This window comes from Carettochelys insculpta, chromosome 6, assembly GCF_033958435.1.
Source record: "Carettochelys insculpta isolate YL-2023 chromosome 6, ASM3395843v1, whole genome shotgun sequence".
Taxonomy (NCBI): domain Eukaryota; kingdom Metazoa; phylum Chordata; order Testudines; family Carettochelyidae; genus Carettochelys; species Carettochelys insculpta.
The window spans coordinates 54458918-54482108 of NC_134142.1; the positions used below are offsets into that span (position 1 = coordinate 54458918).

Here is a 23191-nt window from a genome sequence, read left to right on the forward strand (position 1 = left end):
CGCAATCCCCACATAACTCGAGGGTATACTATATCGAAGTTCACTTTCTTATGAGTAGTCTAGGACAACTGCTACAAATACTAGTCCTCAGAAATACATCAATAGGACTAAGCCCTTTCTAGCTTTGACAGGACCCCAGATAGACAAACTGAGCAGGAAAAAACAAAAAAACCCTCGCATCATCCTGATTACGCTGTTCCTTTTTCATTTCTAGATGGACTTCATTTTAAATAGCTGACTATGAAATTTAGAAATGTTTTCTATAGCAGCTTTTAAAGGGTGTAAAACATTAACTACCAGTTAGTGAAAAGTGAAACAAACCTTGTCAGGACTTTAAAAGAAGGTAGATGGAATAATGTGATTTGGATGTCAAATTTAAGAGGATGTTTGTGATACTCAACAGTTTTAAAATTCACACACCTCGGCTGTCTGATTAGCCACATAACACGAGTGGATGCAGATGCAAACAGGCTGACTCTGAAGTCAGCAGCAGCAGCTTCCAAATATTCATATTCACCACTGTGCCTACTCCTGTCTAGAATTCAGTTTTGCTTCTGTCTTGCCCTTTCCTTGAAGCCCTCCTTGCCAGATTACCTGCTCACTCCACTTCTTGACCTGATCTCTAGCTCCTGCTCTTGACTATGGGCTTCAGTTCAACTCTCTGCCGAGCAACCCAGTTTCTGTCTTCCAGCTGTACTCTTGGATTTGACTCTGGTTGCTAGGCCTGCTGCCTGCTCTAGCTGCTAGGCCAGACTGCCTTCATCCCAGTCAGCTGGCATCTAAAATAGTCTAACTGATGAATTTCAGGGCATGATACATAAACCATTCACTTCCTATGGCTTCTGGGAAAATGTGAGGTCATATATAGGCTGAAACATTTAAAATACTGATTTTGGCTATACCTGTTAGGGCATGTCCAGCATTCATCCAGCAAACAATTGTAAAAATATATATTCAAACACAGAGAGGAGGCCATAAATACACAATGAAAAAGTGCTGTTTTGGACATTTAAAAATCTATGAAGAGAGTCTGCTCAATAATAATCCAGTTTTTAGTTTATTTCCAATAAACCATGACACAAATTAGCCATTTTCAGCAGACAAAGAAAGATACATGAGAAGAGGTAGTAAATATTTTGAACTGTTTCACAGCTCTCTTCTGTAATATCAAAAACTCACCTGGCAGAAGAGATGGCCTTCCTTTTCCCTTTTAGCAAGGTTAGACAGGTAACAATGAACAACAAGGTGGGAGTCATCTAATACTGTATTAAACCAGCGCCGTGTGGGAAGCAAGGCCTAGAATGAATAACATTGCATTAGTAATAGTCTTAACTTACAGCAATTTGAAATCTATGTCTATCTATGTATATCGGCTTCACATTTCTCGATGGCTGGTCAGGATTGTGTGTTGAATAAACAGCTGGTGACGGTTATTTATATAAAAGAGATATCTATCCTACAATGCAATTCACCTGAGCTGACTCCTATTCAAGTGAGTAGATTTTGTGAATGTATATGAATCCATGACATAGAACCTTTTCCAGAATCAGGGCATCAGAATGCACACTTTACTACTGAGATATTGACTGATTTTAGTATTAGCAGAACACAGAAATAATTCTTTTATTAACAATATCCTTAACTTTCGTGTCTGCTGTACAGTACAAAAGGAGGCTTTTTGCAAACATTTCCTGCAAATGTAAAAGCTGAGTCGTTCCTCTATATATTGTATGCATACTTTATTTTTAAATTAAAATACTTGTATTTTCAATAACACCAATATTAGTAAATGCATTTCACTAATACAAATAAGAATTTATTCAAAGCTTACTGAAAAAAATAGACATCCAAATTTTTCACACACCAACTGTTTAAGCCTTATTAAAATCTTGCCTGATGTAAGGGAAAGAAGGAAATGACATAATTCCCACCACTGAAATACAGATATTACTTTTCTTTAATATTGCAGCTATTTAACAGCACATATTATTTAACAGTTTAGGATACGAAATTAAGAATACCATACTCATTTGAAAATATATGTAGAATTTAAGCAGTCAGAATATCGTTGCCACCAGTAAGTAATTAGAAGTGAGGGAGAGGACAGGAGAAGAGAGGAAACAGCATGTCACCACCACAAGTAGTAACTGGCACTCATAGGTGCTAACAAAAAATAAACCCTAAGGTCACACATGAGAATTTCCTTCCAAAACATATCATTTGTGGGTAGAAGAATATTCAAATAATTTAGATTCACCAGTAATGGTTATAATTTACTATGAAATACCTCACCCCCACCCAAAAAAAAATGTAGGTAAAAAACACTCCACTCGCATGGCACATGTCACAAAGAAATACATGATGGCTTTTTATAGCTAATTTCTAGTTTGCCAGTTCCAGTCATTACAGCACGCTTCCTGAACTATTTAAATGCTAACTCTCTTGTAATACACATAGCAGACAGAGAGCAGACGTTACATTTACTCAGGCTCATCCTTTTGGCCAAGACCAAATGTCCTCTCGAAGGGGACCTGTACTTTCAAGAATATGGCTTGGATGATAATTGGCCTTTCATTACCAAATACTATGATCCTAGAAAACACTGATTTTTTTTTAAGCAATCAGCCAGGTAACATTTATTTTTCTGTATAAAAACAATCACCTGTATTTACAGTTTCTGATAGCTCACCATCATGATCTTTACACAGTTTAATGAAGATGAAGTAATCTAAAAGAAACCTGCCATTCATGTGTGAAACTATACCATCAGTGATGTGTGAACTATTTCAAAGTAGCTGTACTAGAGAAACTCAGAACAATGTCATGTTTCCAGTTCTTGCAAAGATCATATTCTTACAGAACCTCACTCTAACCCTGAATTGTTTTACAATGTACTATACTGTTCTTGTGGCAGGAAAAAAGTTTCTGGATGTTGTAATAGAGTAAATCATGTCTTTCATAGCTCAAATGGTAACAGAAGTATGAAAACTGTCAGTACAACTAAAAGAGTTAAAGAAATTTACAGTTAGAATTTTCCTCTGAATTTCCACTTGATTTCCTACACTTGACCAAGGTATCACTTTGCTAGCTACATTCTAAAACAACACAGAGATGGTTAAAAAAAAAAAAATTAAGAGGATGTATACTTCATGCTACAGTAAATTCTGGGTATTAGCAAACCCCTCAACAACAAATAGTTGCCAGTAAGTTTCCAACAGTTGCCAGGTTTTCGGGGTTATAGCCAGGGAAGAAAGCACTAGGACATGGGCAAGGCAGGCAAGGGGCAGAGAGATATCACACAGCACTGTGGGCCCCACCTTGAGCACCACTGCCTGTGAAAAGCCAAGGCACCCTCTCCCTGCCGTTGCCCTGCCCACAGTCTCCCCTCCCAGACTGTAGTGATAGAACTCCAACAGGAGATCCCCCTTTTGGCAGGGATGCAAGCATCCTAGCTACTAACCTCCTGCACTGCCCCAACAGCAGGCAAGTTTGAAGGACTGCAGCCACTGAAAGCACATCCCAGTATTTCCTTCAAAGGCCTCAGCTCTGCAAACCCGTCGGCACTTGGGTCCTATTTTTCACAAGAGTTTCCAATAATGACATGTGATTTCCAATATTCTAATCTCATCCTACTATTATCCAGAAGTTGTTAAACTTGCTATCACTATTTTGCAGCACTGTATACCAGAAATATCAATATATTACATGTTCCTATTACAATCACTGAGAGTAAATAAGACAACTGTAATCCCATGCCAAGCTTAGGTTCTTTGACAAAGCAGCATTTTTTCTGCCTACCAAGCTTGCCATGAATATAGCCAATATTGAAGTGAAAATCCTGAACACATTCAGGTCAGTCAATTGCAAACTTTTCATTGACTTCAGTGGCACCAGAAAGTCACCCTAGGTATCTGTTCACCTTTGATCATACCTGGGAGAGCAAACAAATCACCACCTCTAGTGCCAGGACGACTGCAATTTAGTCAATCATCATTTAATCTTAGCACAGGATGAAGCCATGCAGTCATTACCTTCCAGAGACCTCTGGTTGCACATATCAGCTATAGACTGAAGTTCTAAAGCACCTGAAAACTTCACACTGGTTTTAAAGTCTTGTTGGACAGCTTTGAGCACAGCGGTTTTGGTTTTGGTTTTGTTTTTAAAGGAATTGTGGGTAACTAGAAATTGAGTGACTTTAAAATTACCTGCACTTCCTGGGGCTGCAATTGGCAATCCAAAAATCTTATAATTGGCAAACTGTATGTTAACAGCACAACTCTAAGGGATCCAAATCTTTGACCGTTCTTGTCCTTTTTCAGAATTACTGCCTCTGCTCCAATCAATGTCTAATGGTTTGGGGCAATTTAAGTTCTAGGCCTGCACACATTGGCGATTTGCCCTCCTCATGGTCATCAACAGTCAGTCTCCTGTACAGCTGTCATCGGGCAAACTCCTAGCTATAGACTGGCCATGGCACTACTTCCACTGGTGCAGTCTGCCCTGTTTTAAACTGGGAAGATGTTTCACAAGTGTAAATTATGGATTATTGTTATACAAAGAGGTCTAGTTTGGCAGGTCTGTTGTAGTGTACCGGATGAAACTCACTACAGTTTTCACAGCCAGATTAGTAATAACAGAGAATTTTGTTTTCTCCAGACATGGAGACTGAACACATTTCGACCTGGAAAAATAGTCCATGTATCGTCAGAGTTAAATGAGCAGCATATGTTCAGCAAGTTCTGTTGGAAAGTAAATGCTTTGGAGAGATGCTGTTTTACAGTTATCTTACCTCTAAATCTATCATGAGTTCAATGAATCTTTCACAGTAGTGAACTTTATCCATCGAAAGAGGACCTAGATACAGAAAACAAAAAATCTGTGTAACTCATGATTTATTTCCCAACATTATTTTCAGACCACACCTCAACAATTAAAATATATATTTAAATCAGACCTAAAAAGCTCAAGCTCCCAGACAAACAGGGCTGTTATCCAATAATTGACATTAATGTTTCTTAGCCAAAGTGGGAGAAGTAACATTTTCACTACCTCGCTCACCTCTTCTTTCTATTATCTGGGGACCTGCGCAGCTGTAACACATGCAAACATGAATGTTTCTCACATTTAAGCTGTATTAGAGTAGTAATACGTTTACTGGATCATTCTTCCAGTATTCTGAATTGCTCTCCAATGAAAGCAAAACAGATTTTCAGAAGTAACTAATGAGTTTAAGCACCCCAATTTAAGATTGGCCAAGCTGACACCAGACTTCCCCAAAATGCTGAACCTGCTCTCAGAAAATCAGGCATCTACAATATATCAAAAGCAGAGCATGAAAAACTGAGGTTCCTAAAGTTACTAGTCACTTTTAAAACTCATGGCTGTGACTTTTTTTTTTTTTTAAATAAAAGGTCTTTGCAATTTTGAAGCACTCAGCTGTGATTTTTGGAATTGCTTATTAAACCTAAATAATGGATCCTATGACTCTGAAGTGCACTGGAAGTAGGAGAAGAACAAACAACAGCAAAGCAGTTATCCTCCTAAGGCTTCTGAGTTCAAGTATCAGCTGTTTAGATCTAGCAAGTGTAATCAATTTAAACACAGAGCACCCACTGGGTTTCCCAGTGCCTGCAAATAAAGTAGGACTATCTTCAGCCTGTTGAATCCAACAGAACGCAAAAAATAATATTCAGAAGCAATAAAGACAGTGAAAACAACAAACTAGATTTCACTTGGAGAAAACATTTTGTCTGATAATTACATCTGAGATACAAGCCTTTTTGCCAGATGGACTGTATAACAAACATTTTGCATATCATGGCAATGCACTCTTATCAGATAATACAACTGTCTTTCCATAAACCATCCTACTGTAGTTAAAAAAGTGGTTTGAATCAAGTGCATGGAAGAAATATCAGCATGCACAAGATTGGGGACACTGTTTAACCCAGCTTCAAGAAGATTACCAGAATAGCTCTGGAGGCTGACCACTCTTGGCCAGGGAGAGGCAAAGTCAATAGAGCCACTACTACATAGTAAGTTGAGCTGCTTGACTAACCAAGGGCACTAGAATGTAAATGGCAGAAGAAGCAGCCATAGCTTGGATTTCACAGTGGAAATTTCTCTCCCCCCAGCCCTAACGGAATTCCCTGCATCTTGATTACTCTAGATTAGCGCAGAAAACAGCCTTAAGCAACATGCACAAGGTCACACAGCCAGTCTACAGCACAGCTGTGAAGTATAATGTTTTATTTAAATAAAACTTGTCCTGCTACCACATGAAGATAAAAATATACGAGACAAGCACAAGATAAAAATATGATTAAAATACAATTAAGAATACAAAAAAACCATTGGAACTCAAAATTCAAATTAAACTAATCACAAGGTTCCAATATAAAATGAGAATTGGGGCATGGAAAAGGGAGACAAGACTCATCTTTCTGAAAATAAACTCTCAAAAGGAAATAGCCTTGAGGCTTTTTTTTTTTTAAATTAAAAAGAAGCAAGATGAGCCCAGACAGATGACGATGTTATTGATTTAGGAAGTATCTTTTCCACTTTCCCTGCAGCTTGACAAGATGAATCATTAAGACTGTGGCCACACTTGGCCAAAACTTCAAAATGGCCATGCTAATGGCCAAATCGAAGAATACTAATGAGCCGCTGAAATGAATATTCAGCAACTCATTAGCATGCTGATGGCCACGGCACTTTGAAAGTGCTGCTTTCGAATACATGCGGCTCGGCTGACAGGAATAAGGGGATTTCAAAATGCGTGGGGTCCTTCTGAAAAGGACCCCCCTGTAGCCGAGCTGCGCACATTCGAAAGCGGTGCTTTCAAAGTGCCGTGGCCCGCAGCATGCTGATGAGGTGCCAAATATTCATTTTGGCGCCTCATTAGTATTCTCCGATTTGGCCATTAGCATGGCCATTTCAAAGTTTTGGCCAAGTGTGGCCACAGCCTAGAGTTACACTGACCCACACGAAGGAGGCACGAGCAGAGCAGTTGTACAGGAACCTCAAATAGGACTGTATGGGAGAGTCTTCGGATCCCAACAGCAAGGGGAGGGGTACTGAGTCTGTATTAATGAACATCCAGTTTTCTAGTATCTGCCAGATACACAGAATTTTGGCTAATGGCAACCTAATGCACAACTATGAGCTAACAGATTCCAAGAACAAGAAAAGGGATCCTGAAGGAGATACAGCTGAAGTTAATGCTAAAATTGGCAACATTGTAGCAATAGGCTTTATTACACGCTAAATATTGTGTCCTATATTGATGTATTTTCCTTCAAAAAATCAAGCATGCATGTTTTCTTGTCAGATCAATTTCCTGGTGAAGATACATGAAATCTCACCTTTCAATTTTTATTCCCTTCACTGTAACCCCACACCGGCAGTATAGGTTTAAGCTATGGATTTAAGTCCCAAATTCAGCCAACCATTTAAATATGTGCGTAAATTCTGTTTTCAATAGGACATTAATCCTTTGCAGAACAGTGACAGACTTCAGTACATGCTTAAGTGCTTTGCTGAACTGGGCACTTTGTTCCCCCTGAGGCAACTGGAATGTCCCATGTCAGAACACAAGATACTAAGCGAGATGGACCATTGGTCTGATTACGCATGGCTGTTCTTATACTCTTACAAAAGAGAAGAAAACCTGTCAAATAGAAATTTTATTTTATTTTAAAAATACAGGGATTTAGACCCCGGAGGACTGATCCTTAAAGGCAGATTCCTATGTCCACACAGTATCTCTACTGCTGTAAATGTCCAAATCTACTGAATCTGACTGTAGGATCATGGCCTTAAAAGATAGTTTGTTCAGCACCATAAGAGCTTCCAGTGACACCAGAAAAAATACATATACATTTTATATACATGCACACAAATTTACCTGAGAGAGGTATTGATTTTAGCACACAGATAAATTTCTGGATGAGCTGTGAAAGAAATCTTCTCTCTCGATATGCTCTAAAATCAGACATAAGACCAAACCATTAAGAATGCAAGCTTGAAGTTCATTATATCCATTATTAGCACAAGAGGTTCTCAGCTAAATGCCACTTATATCCAGGGTACACTTATTTTACCAGAACTGCTTCTGGAACTTTGCAATTGTATGTTATACATTATTTTTAAACAGCAGCAGTCAAACCAAGATTATTTTGTCAGCATTTTTTTCTTATTATTGAAGTGACTTACTAATTTGCATAGCCAAAATCTGTAACTTTGTTTCAAAAGAACTAAATCACCGATTACCACTTCGCCATTGAGTAAAAGCGGGTAATTAGTGATGTATCACAGATGTATGCTTCATCATGAACATCAATGCCAAGAAGAAAGCCTTAGGGGAGAGTTAATCTTGTGGGGTAAGAGATATTTAATTTTTCTTCAAAACAAACCATTCACTGTAAGCAGTAAAGATTAAATAATCTTTTAAGTCTGTGGAAAGGGAAACATTTACACATCAACTGTATGGGATATTAAATGTTCTTTTATGGCTTTCGTCATATAGTTTTTTAAAATATCTGGTTGATCTGTTAACTGCTGAGGATTCAATAAGTAATCTCCATAAGCATTTCATATAGGATACTCTATTGGAATGTTGTTCTGTAATACTATGTTTAGAAGCAACTTCAGCGATGATGCTGATCTCTGTTACTCAGATCTATTTTATTCAAACATTTGTCTCAAGAACACTAAACTGGATCACAAGCAATACATGACATGTAGTGAACTTAATATGAAAAAAACTGTTTCTACAACATACTGCATTCGTGTCTTTTCATCCATTTTATCATCATTCTTCTTGATCAGATTCCAAAATTTTCTAAGCTTTGATGTCTTTTTTAGTTCCTGTTCCAAACGTGCCTGAAAAAATAATATGGTATTCAGCCACCAAGAACCATTCTAAACTCACTTCTATTCTATAAGATAAAAATCTAGTTAGCATTTTTAAGAAAGGGAAAAAAAATGTATCATATATAAAGAAAAAAAATCTAAAAACCAGCCATCCAATAACGTGATCAGGTTTCCCCAACTCTATTTTCAACAAATATTCCGTGTAAACAAGGTTATAACACATCACGGTAGAAACACATCTAGGCTGTGACTACACATGCCCTCCCTCCTCGCCTTCGGAGGGGGAACTTGTAGACGCACCTTTACTGATCAGTGACAGTCTATTGAGAGTCCCTGGAACAGAATCCTTCATACTTAAATCTTTGTGCACTCTTTGGAAGGCTGTTCTACCATTTTTCTGTGATGCAGTACTTACAGGTTGTAGGCCCATCCACATTGGCAGGGAGATGAGCTGCTGCACCTGAGCCCTGATCAAATCCACTTCCTATTACAAGGTATTAAACAGAGAAGGCAATTTATAGCATTTAAGACCTATTTATAGAAATAATCTTGCAAGCATATTCTTATATAATACCTCCACATTTCCCAGTATAATCTACAGTTTTAAATGGAACTGAACTTGAGACTCAACTTCACAGTCTTATGTCCTCTTAAATCTTATACAATTCACACTCCACTTATTTCAGCAGTAAGTGTCAATTTCTCAATTCTGTCCTGGTAGTAGGACAATAAGTAGTTTGCAGGAGGGAGAAGGAAGTAGAAGGGCCATAGGAACTATCAGACTTCCCTGTTGCACCCAACTCTTGAAGGTAAGGATTTCAACATCCTATTTAGCAGGCTCACCAGCTAAATCATTCTAGCTCTTGCCTGGAAAATACAGCCATATGGAAGCTACTCAGACATGTTCAGCATAACTTACCAAACTGTTGAAGCAGTGATCTAGAAAGAGCAGGAGAACTGTCTGTTCATGCAGAGATAGTTCACTGTCACTCTCATCTAATGATGCTTCCAGTATACATTTGAAAAAGAAAGGAAAGTGCTCTGGCTTCTTTTTGAATGTCTAGGAATTCAAAGGAAAGTCATATTTTCAATTAGGTCCAGTCAAAACTATTTACTGTCTAAAAACCCACAAACAATTTTAAGTTTGTTCTTAACAAAAGCCACACATGAAAAACAATGTAACTGGTTCTCTGCCCTACTCTGATCCCTTCACGTTTCGTAGACAGTACAAATGGAGCAGAGATTGGCTATATCCTCCTATTCTAGAATTCCCATCGCGTGGATTCTAACTTAAATAAATAAACACATGAAGAACATTGCACTTTGGTGATTAGAGAAAAGAAGAGCAGTCTAGCTGTAACTCCTATCACACAGCTCCACAACAAGGACGCTCTTAACAGCCTCTACAGTGAAAACAAGGATTGGGGGAACAACTTCCCTTCTAGAAGGAGACTCAAGTGTTTGGATAGGAAAGTGTGAGGAAACTTGCATGTTCCATGGTACAGACACTGTACAGACCTGGGCAAACAGTCTCACTCCTCCAGGCTATTCATCCAGCAGGTTTCATTAACATTAAGGTAATTCCTTTCCCTTTCTCCTGCAAGTGGGTACTATTAAAAAGAAAACTACCCACTACTGACCTTACTGTACTATCTCCTACATTAAGAATGTATTGAGGTACAATGAGTTTAGTTCTTTTTAGAAAAAAAATACTTAACGGGATATATTTTTAAAGCTAATGATGATCATTTTCAACAATAATAAAAGTTCTCTAATGTTGATACATATATTTTTAAAATCAGCAAATCACATTAGGAGGAAAATATACCTCTGCTCTAAGGTCTGCATATTATATTTCTGGCTAGGTTATACTGTTACGTTTTTTTTACATTAAAAAATAAGAAGTTTACTTTAGAAATTATATTCTGTACTAATTACTAAGAATATTTATACATAAAACATTTTCAGTTTGTATGAGCTAGAAAAATTTACTCAAAAGATTTCAAACAAGAAACTGTCAGGTAAAATATCTGTCCTACTTCCAGTGACACATTTCTATAAATGTAATTTCTTCTCAGCATTTTTTCTACCACCAGAAAAAGTCACCAAATTCCAGAGTTTTTGTTGAGTGTCAAAAAGAAAGGGGGAGAAGGGAAGGGATGCAAAGGAATGACACAGTAGAACAGATGATTTCATATCAAAGGAAACATCCCCATGAAAAGAAATCTTTCATCTGTCCATTGCTTTTCTGAAAAAAGAACATTCACCTACTTAAAGTACTTAGGTAGACAACCTGAGAAAATGCACCATTTACTTTTAAGATTGTAAGCTCTGCTACCTTCCATTACTTCAAGAAGGCACAGCATGAAAGCTTCAGCTTGTGGATCAAAGTCAATGTTAGTTGTGACTAAAATTGGTTACCTCCCACGCAGGTACGTTTTCTCTGAACTTCTCATTCACCATACAGCAGATTGACATTAAATAGGCTTTACTGGACACCTCTGGAGAATAATTCATCCACAGGTAATTTTCAAGGTATTGGCTGTGAAGAGAAAGAGTACCTCATTAGTTCTCACCACCCACATAATCTGTCACTTATAAAAAAAATGTAACAATCTATAGATTTATTTTTAAAAATCGATCTTTACAACTTGTGAGTAGGTCTTAAAGTTACATCTGATCTAGGTCACTGCAGCAAAAACTTATTGGATGGGCAAAGTATATGGAGAGAGATGAATTACTCACTTGAAAGACTCCTGATTAAAGAGTTTTTACATGTGCTAGGTGCTCACAGCACAATATTGTAAGCCTGGATGCTAATTCATGTTGATCTTCCAGTAGAATCAAACAACTCGATCTACTGAATACACAGAGGATTTACCCAGTGATGCTCGGGTCCTTGTGGGAGCCAGGAAATGGGGTGGAGGGGAGCAGGAGTCACAGCAGGGGGTTTAGAGATGAGGAGGAGCTGAGAGCAGGATGTAGGGTGCAGGAATCTCCTTAGTCTCAAGATTTGGCCTTACTTGATCCCACTCCCTTTCAAAGGCTGCAACCCATCTGCATTTTTCATTATAAATGGACTCAAGACGAATTGGGGAAGTAAAGACACACTCAGTTTTCCTGTAATGGCGAGCTGCATGAAGGACAAAATATTTACACAGGCTTTTTTTTTTTTTTTTTTTTTTTTTTTGAGAGGATAAGACCCAAACCCAAATTAAGTACTTAACTAAATAAAACCACTAATAATATTAGTTAGAAAAATTACACAAATAAAATCAAACCACTATAAAATAACCAGGAAACAGTGCTCTAATTCTTGCTTTTTACAATGAGATCACATTAAATAATTTCCTTACAATTAAAAAATCCAACTAATATGGTACAATGTAGTCTGCAGTGTCACGAACAAAAAATCTTGTTTATAATTTAGAGGTAAACCAAAGCCCTTTATCAAAAATAAATAAAGCTTGAAGTGTAGCAGTCTGCAACAGAACCATTTGAATAAAGGACTGCTGCTTATTTATCATGGAAGGACAGAGTGACCAACACTGCCGTCCTCGAGCAAGCTGGAATCCCAACCATGCACACCCTCCTCAGGCAGCGTCGACTCCGCTGGCTTGGCCACATCCACAGGATGAACGATGGAAGGATTCCAAAAGACATCCTGTATGGTGAGCTAGCCTCTGGCAAAAGACCTCCCAGACGCCCCCAGTTGCGCTACAAAGATGTCTGCAAGAGAGACCTCAGAGAGGTAGACATCGAGCTGGACAACTGGGAAGAACTAGCGGACGACTGCAGCAGATGGAGGCAGGGTTTACACAAGGGCCTTCAGAAGGGCGAGATGAAGATCAGACAGCTAGCAGAGGAGAAGCAAGCACACAGAAAGCACAATAAGGACTTGCCAGACACCCACTACATCTGCAAGAGATGCAGCAAGGACTGTCACTCTCGTGTGGGTCTTCATAGTCACAATAGACGCTGTAAATGAAGTCCTCAATTGAAACTTTAAAGGGAGCGATCCATAGTCTATGCAGACTGAAGGATGCCTACTACTTATTTAATCTCACAGTATCAACTATATTTTCATTCCTTTATTTTTATTACGTTGGGCACCTATACATGTAAATAAGTACTATCATCTTATGTAACTTGTCTTCCTAAACATAATTTTTATGAAATATTTGTACTTCTCCATCTCAAAACAAATTTGAGGTCACCCATACAGATATTATCTAAACTATAGCAACAATTGTAAAGAAAAAAATCATCGACTATATGAGTGCATTTGTGCATCCTGTCTCAGAATATGTTTGCTCAATGACTCCACATAAACCTAAGAGCTAAGATAAACAAATCTGGTATGCAGTATTCTCTTGTAACAACTAAAAGAAAAGTAAAGGTTTGGTTGTGCCAGGATAATGATGTGTGTGGAAAGTGACTGTTTCTCATCAAACTGAAAGGGAGGACTCCGATAGCAGGGAAAGTTATACTCCAAAATGACCACAGTAGGTCAGTGAGCAAGCGCGGCCCCAACCACACCCAGGGAACAGCCAGAAGCTGTGTAATGCAGCCCCTGAACACCTCTCAAACCCCACCCTGACTCCTACACCTGCCACACATGCACCCTAAGAACCCTGCCCTGCGCCTCTCCTTACCCCCTTGAAACCTTACTCTTACATCCTCTACGCTTCCAGCCCTGAAGTATCTGAGTAATGCCAAGTAAATCTTCTTGTAAGTACTGCATTCAAAGGACAAGTAGCACGTGGCCAGTCTGAAGATAGGGAATTGATCCTGCAAGTCCTCCTTGTATTGTTCGTTTGAAGCTGTACATATGGACAGTTTGCACAACTGGACCCAGAGTACGGAGAATATTCTGCCCCAATAGCTAGAGAACACCCATCAGAGACTCTCCTGCACTCTTTGAAGAATCTCTGCTTCTTGCAAAGGTGTTTGCCCAGCCATGCTAAACGGGTAAAATGTTACATGACGGGACCCCAAGGATACAGAAACATGAAGTGTGTGTAAGAAGATGGAAAAGATTTAAGTTCTGATAATGGGTGAGAAACAGAGAAAAAGACATCAATTTTAGGGAAACAGTGGTAAGTACATGTTGTGCAGTATTAGCATGAAGAACCTCTAACACAACTTAAAGACTGAGGGTTATAGGAAGTATTAAAATAATGCATACTACCGAGCATTTCTTTACAAGGGTATCAATGCCAGATGGAAATTAAATCAGAGGTTGCTGAATAGCACCAGTCAAAACCAGAATTTTGTTGATGTTCTCATACCTTTTCAAATGCACAATGAAGGAAAAAGGAGAAAATACCAACATTTAAAAAGTGATCATGTTGTTGCTAAGCTTATCCTAATTTTTCCAATAAATGGTACCATTCGAATATCACACTTCTTCCCTCACCTCTTGCCAGCAAAGAGAGATAAAAAGCTTGTGGTTGAGAAAGGTGAGAGGACTATTTAGCCCTGGCTAAGTGCCAGCTCATACTATCCTCCCCAACAGCTGAACTAGAGAAATCTAAGTGAAATAAAACATTAATTTACAATTAATGTTGGCATTTCATACCTTTTATTTTTCTGTGATTTACACTTAAATGCATTACAATGTAACTTGAAAAAGACTTTTTCTTAATCATTTCTAAATATCAGCTTTCCATCTCCTGTCAGGTGAACAAGTCATGCTATTGTCCTTAAACTGCCGCATACCTCACAAACGTTGCACATTTTGTGCCCAATCCAAAGACTCCCACTGACTTCCATGGACTTGTAAGAGTTGCCCCCAGTTTATTCATTTGCATATTTTGCACTCCTTTTCAATGCCGTACATTTATTTACATTGGAAATTCACCATGATGAAGCAAGACTTTCTACAAAGTATTACCGGCATATGTTTCCTACACTACATAATACTATTTGTCTCATTCTGGACTTTAGGAGGTGGGGACAGATGAAGTGTACTGCCTTGCAAGCTGATTTACTGTCCTGTGTGTCACCTTTACTTTCGCTAGTTATCACAGACAGTTAATTTGTATTTCACTCCAAAACTTACCTAAATTCAAGGAGCATTATCTTCCTAATGGCAAATCTAAAAAGGAAAAAAGGAGAAAGTGAAATAGACAAGAAAAAAACTTTCATCCTTATCTTTTAAGTAACTGCTCAGACAAAAAGTTTAAAGCTTTCCCTTTACTTCATGATTTGTTCATAGGGGTTATACTCTTCTAAAATTTCTGTACAACTTCAGATCTATTGAGATTGAAGGACAGCAATTGGGGTACTTCAGGAGTCAGCTAGAAGTTTTGTTCCAAGACAGAGTGAAATGAAGGGAGACTTATAGATGACCTATGCTCCACTCAGAGTACAAGGGTTAAGAAGTAGTCTTTCAGATAATGTCTTGCAGTGACAGCTAAATTAATTCCAAATTAACTTCAGTAGCTAGTCTTTGAAGTTAATGGATTAAATTTTAAAGGAATCCCACATGAATCACTAAAGATCTAAAAATGATCATTTTTAATTGAAATTTAGTTAATTTATAGCTAAAGTGGATAAAATAAAGCAACTGTAAATCAAATATTCATGCCACAGGTTTTAAAATCCAAGCTCTCAAGATACCAAATTTGCCCCCCTGGATGTTAAATTATACAGGTTCCATAAGTCTTCAAGGACACTATTTGCTGCTCCCTCTTTGTTGAATGCAGCCATGGAATGCTGTTAACCTGACACAATGCTTACCTCATCCTCTTCTCTATGTAACATTAGGGCTCAATTGTTTGTGCACACAAAACATTCTTTTTAGCAAACTTTTATTAGTAAACTAGGAAACATATGAATGAGACAATAACCAGAAGGGACATCCCTTGCCATCAGCTCCTTTACATATCTCTAACAGGAAAATATTGCAGGGAGATCACAGAAGGTAAGCATCAGAGATTTGTTTCCCCTACTATCTGGGAACTCAGGGAAGAAAGAGAAAACTCTAAAATTAGCAATTGCTACAAAGAACACCTTACACTACAACAAATCCCACAAAGGGAATAGAGAACAGAATGTAGAGAATGATTTATTCGCTATATTGGACCTTATTTAGATCATAATTCTGGAAATGCAGCCATAAAGAAAGCTTACATTCAATCTCTGAAATCACATAACAGCCATCCAATAGCCATTTCTATACTTTTCATTCATTTTTAGCATTCATATTATTAAATTATTCTAAATTAGCATGGATACTTGACTCCAACATACCCTAAATAATAAAGGAGCAACATTGTACTGACCTTGATTTGACAATTTCTTTTTCATATACATCTTCAATTACCTATTGCAAATGACATTTAAAAAACAAATGAATTCCTAGTACTGGTTGTATTCATTTTTATATTCTAAACATTAAGGTTCCTGAAAACAAAAATGCCACTAACTAGATGCTCTGTGTTTAATGTTTGGTGAGTCCTGAATTATATCAATAATGCCTTTATTGCACTTCTCATCAGCAGATCTTAAAATATTCTGCAGAGGTGGGTAAAATCTCACAGGAAGTCCACGGCAGTTCTCAGGCTAAACCCAGTTTAGAAACTAACCAGTAATTTTTGGTAGCCAACTTGAGGTATTTTAGAGATCTGTCAATCAGAAAATATTGCACTACTGCCCTCAAAAATTCAAATCCCTCTAAGATCTTTCAAAGAGGACAAACATACAAAAAAAGAGGCAATCAAAAACACCAGAAATTTTTGAAAATGCAAGCCTAAACAGACGAGGCTTAACAGTTATGGCTGACTGGCAAGTGCTAAAGCAGCACCCTGCCTGCCACAGGCTCCAGCCCTGCAGGGCTTGCCACAGGTAGGAGGACACGCCAGTGCATCTGGAGCAGCCCTTGTCTGCACCAGGCTCAGCCCAGGAGCACTGCGGGCAGGGGAATTCCAGCTGAGCCAGAGCAGCCTCCATCCACAGCAGCCCTATTCCATTATAAAAAACATGAGCTACTTACAGCTCAGTTTAATTTTATTTATAGTGTAGACAAGATCTTAAAGCCCTAGGCATGTTACTATGGAATCTACTGTAATCAGATCCACTTACTCACCTGCAGTTATTGGGTACACAGAACCAAAGCTGGGTTTGGATTACGCCTGCCGAAATTCTGCATCACTGCATAATGCAGAATTTTCATAGAATTAATGTCCTAAATTAATGTCCTAATGGAATTTTATTTTTCTGTTCACACTCCCATCCCACGGAATTTGTGATTTCCCCTGCACGCTGAAAGCCCCTACCACTCACAGTTGACAGCAGCAGTGTGATTATACTGTATTATTCTGACATATACAATATGCAGAAATTTGCAGAACTTTGAAATATTGTGCACAATATTTTTATTTTTGGCACGTAATTACCCCATAAGTAGTTTTGGATGTTTTATTATGCCTGACCCTGCAAACACGTGTACTTAACTTTACACATAAGGGGCTTCCCTACACTACCTCCCTACTTCGAAGGGAGGATGGTAAGTAGGGTGTCGGAAGATTATTAATGAAGTGCTGCGCTGCATATGCAGCACTTCATTAAGCTAATTCTCCCCTGTGGCAACTCCAAAGTTTTAAACTTCGAACTGCCGGCTCACGTGTATCTGCGGCGCACCCGCCGGTACTTCAAAGTGCCTGGGCAACTTCAAAGTCCCTTTACTTTTCAAAATTTTGAGCTGGCACTTCTAAGTTTAAAACTTCGGAGTTGCCATGGGGGAGAATTAGCTTAATGAAGTGCTGCATATGCACCGCAGCACTTCATTAATAATCTTCCAACACCCTACTTACCATCCTCCCTTCGAAGTAGGGTGGAAGCATAAACAAGCCCAAGTAGTCCTATGAGAGAAACTAATGTCACTGACAAGAATAAAACTGCAGCATTTCAACATGGTGGAAGCAAAGACTCTCGTCTATCTCCCAGATGGAAAAGATGATGAAATATTATTGGACAGAAGCTGACGTATGTACTTTGATCACATCGGGGGCCAGAAAAAAAACCTGGAGATAATCATCATGGAAGAAATGGTAAAGGTTGATCAGTTAGAAGAACAGCCGATGTGCAACAGATCACTGGTAGGTCAGCTACCGAGCATGCAAAGTTAGCAATGGATTGAGATGTCTTCAGAAAATTCTGCTATGTCATCACCAGTATTCAGACATGCATTTTATTTATTATGCAGACACAATAACTACTGCTTAATTTTATGTAAGAATAAGTATGTATATTTATAAGACTTCATAACGTGCATTTGTAGACCTTACTAGCATTTAAGTATATTTGCTAATGAAATCAGAAAGATTAGCATGATAAAAATTGACTAGGTTCTGGGAAATTTTCAAGATAATACCAACAATATTTAGGGATAACAAAATTGGCTGCTTACTATTCTACTTGCTTTCTCTGTTTTCGTGTGTAGAGAAGCCCTATTAGAGTGATGACCAACACAGAAAAAAATATTCTTATATCCTGCTATCAAAGAATTTTTTAAAAGCTCATCACTTCACTATTTAAATGTTCTTCACTCTACTGCTTCCTACGCAAGTAATAATTTAAGTTCTCACCTTTGAATCAAAAGGTAATTTTTTCTTCACATGTGGTGCCCAGTATTTATTTGCCAACTGTAAGAAAAAAGTCTTTTCATTAAAAATATGCACAAAATTACTACAGCGTTTCTATTTTATAGTGGTTATACTACAGAAATGAAAAATCCCTTCCACTTCTGTAGCAAGCATCTATACTACAGGGGCACAGTGAGAGCACTGCCCTTGTAAGGATTTGTAATGGAGCTACAAGCAAAGGTTCCACCCAAAGAATAAGATTTTAGCCCTTATGCTTGTTACAATAACCTTCCAATCACGACCCAATGGCGGGACACAGCTGCGGTGCTGAGTCTACTGCCAAACAACTCAATGCTCACAGCATTACCAAGCAAAACAGAAATAAAGAAACTCAGGCCAGCCCTCCACTGAACCACATGCACATAGACTCAAAGTACAGCTGCTTATGGGTCATGGGGACAACAGTTAAGCGGAGGGTGAGCAATGACACACATATAAGGGGGAGGTGGAATGAATGGACAAGGTGTGGAACTGTCCAACATTGGACATATCAGACTCCAGCCACTAGAGCTACATGCGGCCCAGGGAGGCTGCCAAAACCAGGAGCTCAGAGGGCTCTGACTCCGACAAAGCCAAGCGGCCAGCTCATGCTTACAATGGGGCCAAAAATCTGGCTGCCTAAGTCGCAGGAGAACACTAGATAGGAATCATAATCACTTGGGACACTACAAGTTAACCTGTTAGGATGAGGCTTACCAGTTATGGTTACCCAGGAGAGAATAGAGCAGATCTCTACCTGCCATGGGCCTGGAACCGCTGTGGGCAAAGGCACTCCAGTAGTAGCCCCATAGAGTGCCATGGGCCGGGGGACTCCAGCTCACCCAGAGGAGCCATCATCGCAAAGTGAGGGGTGTGTTCCCCAGTTTAACCCATAGACCTTAACATTTAACTGAATTAAACAAGACTTTACATCCCCAATACGCACTAGCCACTGGAGAACTTCCGCCCTTGGGTGTGGGGAGACAGGGCGCGAGGGGTAGCGCAACACCCTCATGCTTCCCATCTAGCTCCCCCATGCTCAACAGCTGGCCCCACGTTCTGGCCTCCGGGCAGGCCCTCCGAGATCCCGCTACTTCCGGCACGCACATTGGTGCCGCCACCCGCGGACACTGGGGGCTCTGCAGCCCGCTGTGCCCGGGTCCAGGCCACCGGCCCGGCAGACTGCGCCGCTCCTCCGCGTCCTGCCACCTCCCCGGGGCTCCGCAGTCACGAACAGGCGGCGGCCGGGACGCGGCACAGGGCCTCTCGCTACAAATACTCCCAGCGGCACTGCTCTCGGCCCCGGCCGGGCCTCCTGGCTGCGGCCCAGCACCGGGGGGCGGACGGACGGACAAATCTTTCGCACGCCACCTCTCCCCGCCCTCACCTGGGTCACGAACTCCGCGTTGATCTGCGACACAGTGGGCGCCACGATCTTCTTGGGCTGCAGGGGAGCCGCCGCCGCCGCCATGCTCACCCCACTTGCAAGCGGTCACGCGGTCCGATCGGTCTGGTCCGCCCCCCGCCTTGCCTTGGCCGGTGGTGTCGCCCCCCGCTGCGGCCCCGAATGGACTCTCCCACTCAGAGGCTCAGTCAGCCCCGTTGACTTCAGCCTCACGGACTCATACCGGTCGCTTGACTCGGCTAGCGGAAGTTTCGGCAGAAGGCGGAAGTGGCGTCTGGGCCTTCGCGTGGCTGCGGCAAGAGAGGCAATCGGAGGGGATCAGAGAAACCAAGCGCTCCTTGCTACAACGGCAGTGGGAGACTGAGTTAGTGGCACCACCTGCTGGGCGCTCAGTGTAACTGCAATAAGACGGCTGGCTCTCGGTCGCTCCTCAACCTCAAAGGCACTACATTCAGACCATTTTGTTAAAGTGCTACATGGCTGCTTTTTTTGTTTTAATAGAATAAAAAGAAAAAAACAGGTGTCTCTCTCTCTCTCTCTCTCTCTCAATCACTATGCAATAAGATGGTGACAGGAGCGACTGTCTGTATAGGATACAATGGTTCCTACCCCCAATGTTGCACGGGAGAATGCTCTCTCCTGTAAGACCAAAGAAGCCAGTGACATCCCCCATGAAGAGGAAGAGCCGCAGGAGTGAGAGCTCAGCAGTCCCCAACCTATTTCCAAGCAAAGCAATTTTCACGTTTGTTTTTCCTCCACACCTACTGCCAGTGTAACTCACTCACCTTTGCCTCCTGCCCCATCCCACTGAGTGGCTGGGTATCCTAAGAATTGTAATGCATCAACAACAGCAAGCCAAGAACCTATGCTGCAGCTCATGCTGTAAGAACTCATATTTACAGCACTACATCTCCTCTGTTCACTCTCTTGTCGGGACAGAGCTCTGTCAGAGGCAACACACAGTAATACTACAGTAGGGAGGTAATTTTACAAGTTCAACTGTCAACGTAACAAATTCTCACCTCAGTTATGCAGGTACAGGTGTGATGAGGACAAAGTGAAGCACCAATAGGGAAGTGCTAGTCCTGTCCAATTTTGGAACTGGGCTGCATAGAATAAAGTCTCCAGCAGATTGGGAACTTGTGGTACAGAGAAGACCCAGGAACTTCTGATTCTCTGCATCAAAAATAAACCTATATGTTGTATACTATCTTGCATTAATGACTGTTGTGTTTACTTTACATTTTAAAACACATTTTAATATGCCAACATTAAATGCAGAACAAAAGCCAACAGTGCTGGCCTCTTAAAAGATTGTGACATTAAATTGAAGAGTATAATTAATTTTAAATAAATTGTTCTATGTACAACTTAGGCTAAATTAATTAATCTAGAAAAGAAGTCAAAAATCTCCATTGACATGTGAGCTGGATTTGCTCAGAGCAATTTAAACTCATGATGGAGCTATAACTTTAAATTCCCTCATGTTCTTAAACATTGTGTTTTTAAAAAGTTGTATCACTGCATTTATCTACATATCAGTGCTCTCTATTCATTTTAGATTTTATCAGGTCTGACTGGATTCCAGAATTATCTTTTATTAAGTGAATTATTTCATTGTCCTCTCCTTGTGAGTTTCACCTGTTCCATAATTGATTTAATATACCTTATTGTCTCTCTCTCAGAAATCTGGAAGCAGTAGGGCTCCTAGCTGTTACAGTAATAATGCGATATCCCCAATTAGACTTCAGCTGTAAAGAACAGCTGCACTGCTAAACTATTATTTCAATCTCAAATTACTGGTTTTTGAAGAAATGTGCAGTAGCCCCCCCCAACTTATGCGTAGGTTGCATTCCTGGGCAACCACGCGGTAAGTCAAATTTTGTGCAAAACGGGACCAGGTGGCAGATGGGCCCTACTGCCTTCGGTCCCCCAGTTCTGGCTGAGCCTGGGTCCCTGCTCCCATGAGCAGTGGGGAGTCAGGAACCAGGTGGTAGCCTGGCTCCTGGCTCCACTCCACTTGCAGGAGCTGGGAAACTTGATCAGCACTTCTGCGCTGGTCAGTGCCAAGTGGCAGGAAGCCAAGAAACTGACCAGCACTGCTGCGCTGGTCAGTTTCAGGTGGTGTGGAGCCGGAAGCCAGGCTGCTGCCTGGTTCCCAGCTCCCTGCCATCCACTATTTCAACTCACATTATTACAAGAAACACAAGTTGAAATCATGCAGATCAGGGTCTACTGTATCCTCCAAGCCATGGGAAGTGACCATATAACTGTGTGATCCCAATCCCTCCTCCACCAAAAGTTCTGCAGTGGGTGTTGCAGTTACTAGTACCTACTGTGTCTCAAATCAGTCTAGTGTCCAGCTAAACCAAGCACAACAAGGGGGTCCAGGCCTCAGCCAGGCACATCTGAAACTCTGCTGGTTCAGAATGACCCAAAGCCCCTCCACTCTTATCCATTTTTTCTAATAAATTCTCATGTAAGTCTATGGACTCTTCTGTGTTATTGTGTGATCATTAATCACAAAATGGTTGTTTTTGCAGTTCATTTTCATCAGAAATCTTTTTATTTTGTCCCTTGTTCTTGATTTAGAGCAGATACTTTTTGCACTCTTGTTTGACCATCAGTAACTCAAAGATCTTTGGAAACAGGTACAGTACAGCAGGGTGGGGAGGGACATGGAGGAAAGCAGCCATGTCCAAGTTGATTCCAATTCAATCATGCTTGTGTGTATTTGTCTAAAACCAATAGTTTCATTCCATATACATCTTATTAAATAGTAAATGTGGGTACTTTCACACATGATGGCTCAGCTTATTAACAAATGCTTCTTAAAATATTTAGAACTATCAAGGCTTGTTGCATAAAAACAGGACACATTCTGGGCAATGTTATACCCTCGATACTTTTGTGCACAACTTACATTAACTTTTATGAGGATCCTGTCTTCATGACTGTACTACGACTCGAAAATAGATTAGACTCTGGGATGTGCCAGCGAAGTGATGGGCACACCTAGCGAGAGGGGGAGCAGAGATTATTGCATGCCACTTTTAGCTTCCCAAATCCTAGGGATTGGTTTGATTTCCAGCTCAAGTTAGAATAGCCTCTGTTTAGTTTACTTGGTTTTTAATATCTTCTCAGCAGCTATTATACAGGATGTGTCATACTGGATGAGACTATGGGTCCATCTCATTCAGAATCCAGTGTTGGACAGTGACCAGTATACCAGATGCTGCACAGGAAAGTGCAAGAAAGCCTATATCATGCAGTTATATGGTAA

The 23191-nt window shown here is 40.2% G+C and overlaps 1 protein-coding gene across 3 annotated transcripts in view; it reads right to left on the reverse strand.

Moving 5' to 3' along the window:
• AQR (aquarius intron-binding spliceosomal factor) overlaps nucleotides 1-20990 on the reverse strand; it is a 107312-nt gene extending 86322 nt beyond the window's left edge. For 2 of the 3 annotated variants that reach the window (XM_074996923.1, XM_074996921.1), the window contains exons 1-12: nucleotides 20931-20990; nucleotides 19891-20198; nucleotides 18468-18524; nucleotides 16164-16204; nucleotides 14939-14974; nucleotides 11296-11416; nucleotides 9794-9934; nucleotides 9290-9358; nucleotides 8783-8883; nucleotides 7907-7983; nucleotides 4790-4854; nucleotides 1180-1296 (exon numbers count right to left, since the gene is read on the reverse strand). In XM_074996923.1, the coding sequence (XP_074853024.1) occupies nucleotides 1180-1296; nucleotides 4790-4854; nucleotides 7907-7983; nucleotides 8783-8883; nucleotides 9290-9358; nucleotides 9794-9934; nucleotides 11296-11416; nucleotides 14939-14974; nucleotides 16164-16204; nucleotides 18468-18524; nucleotides 19891-19974 (909 nt within the window). In that variant the 5' untranslated portion in view covers nucleotides 19975-20198; nucleotides 20931-20990. Of the gene's footprint in view, nucleotides 1-1179; nucleotides 1297-4789; nucleotides 4855-7906; nucleotides 7984-8782; nucleotides 8884-9289; nucleotides 9359-9793; nucleotides 9935-11295; nucleotides 11417-14938; nucleotides 14975-16163; nucleotides 16205-18467; nucleotides 18525-19890; nucleotides 20244-20930 lie in introns of those variants that run through there. The other variant, XM_074996922.1, reaches the window with a different exon arrangement.
• Nucleotides 20991-23191: the final 2201 nt, after the last annotated feature.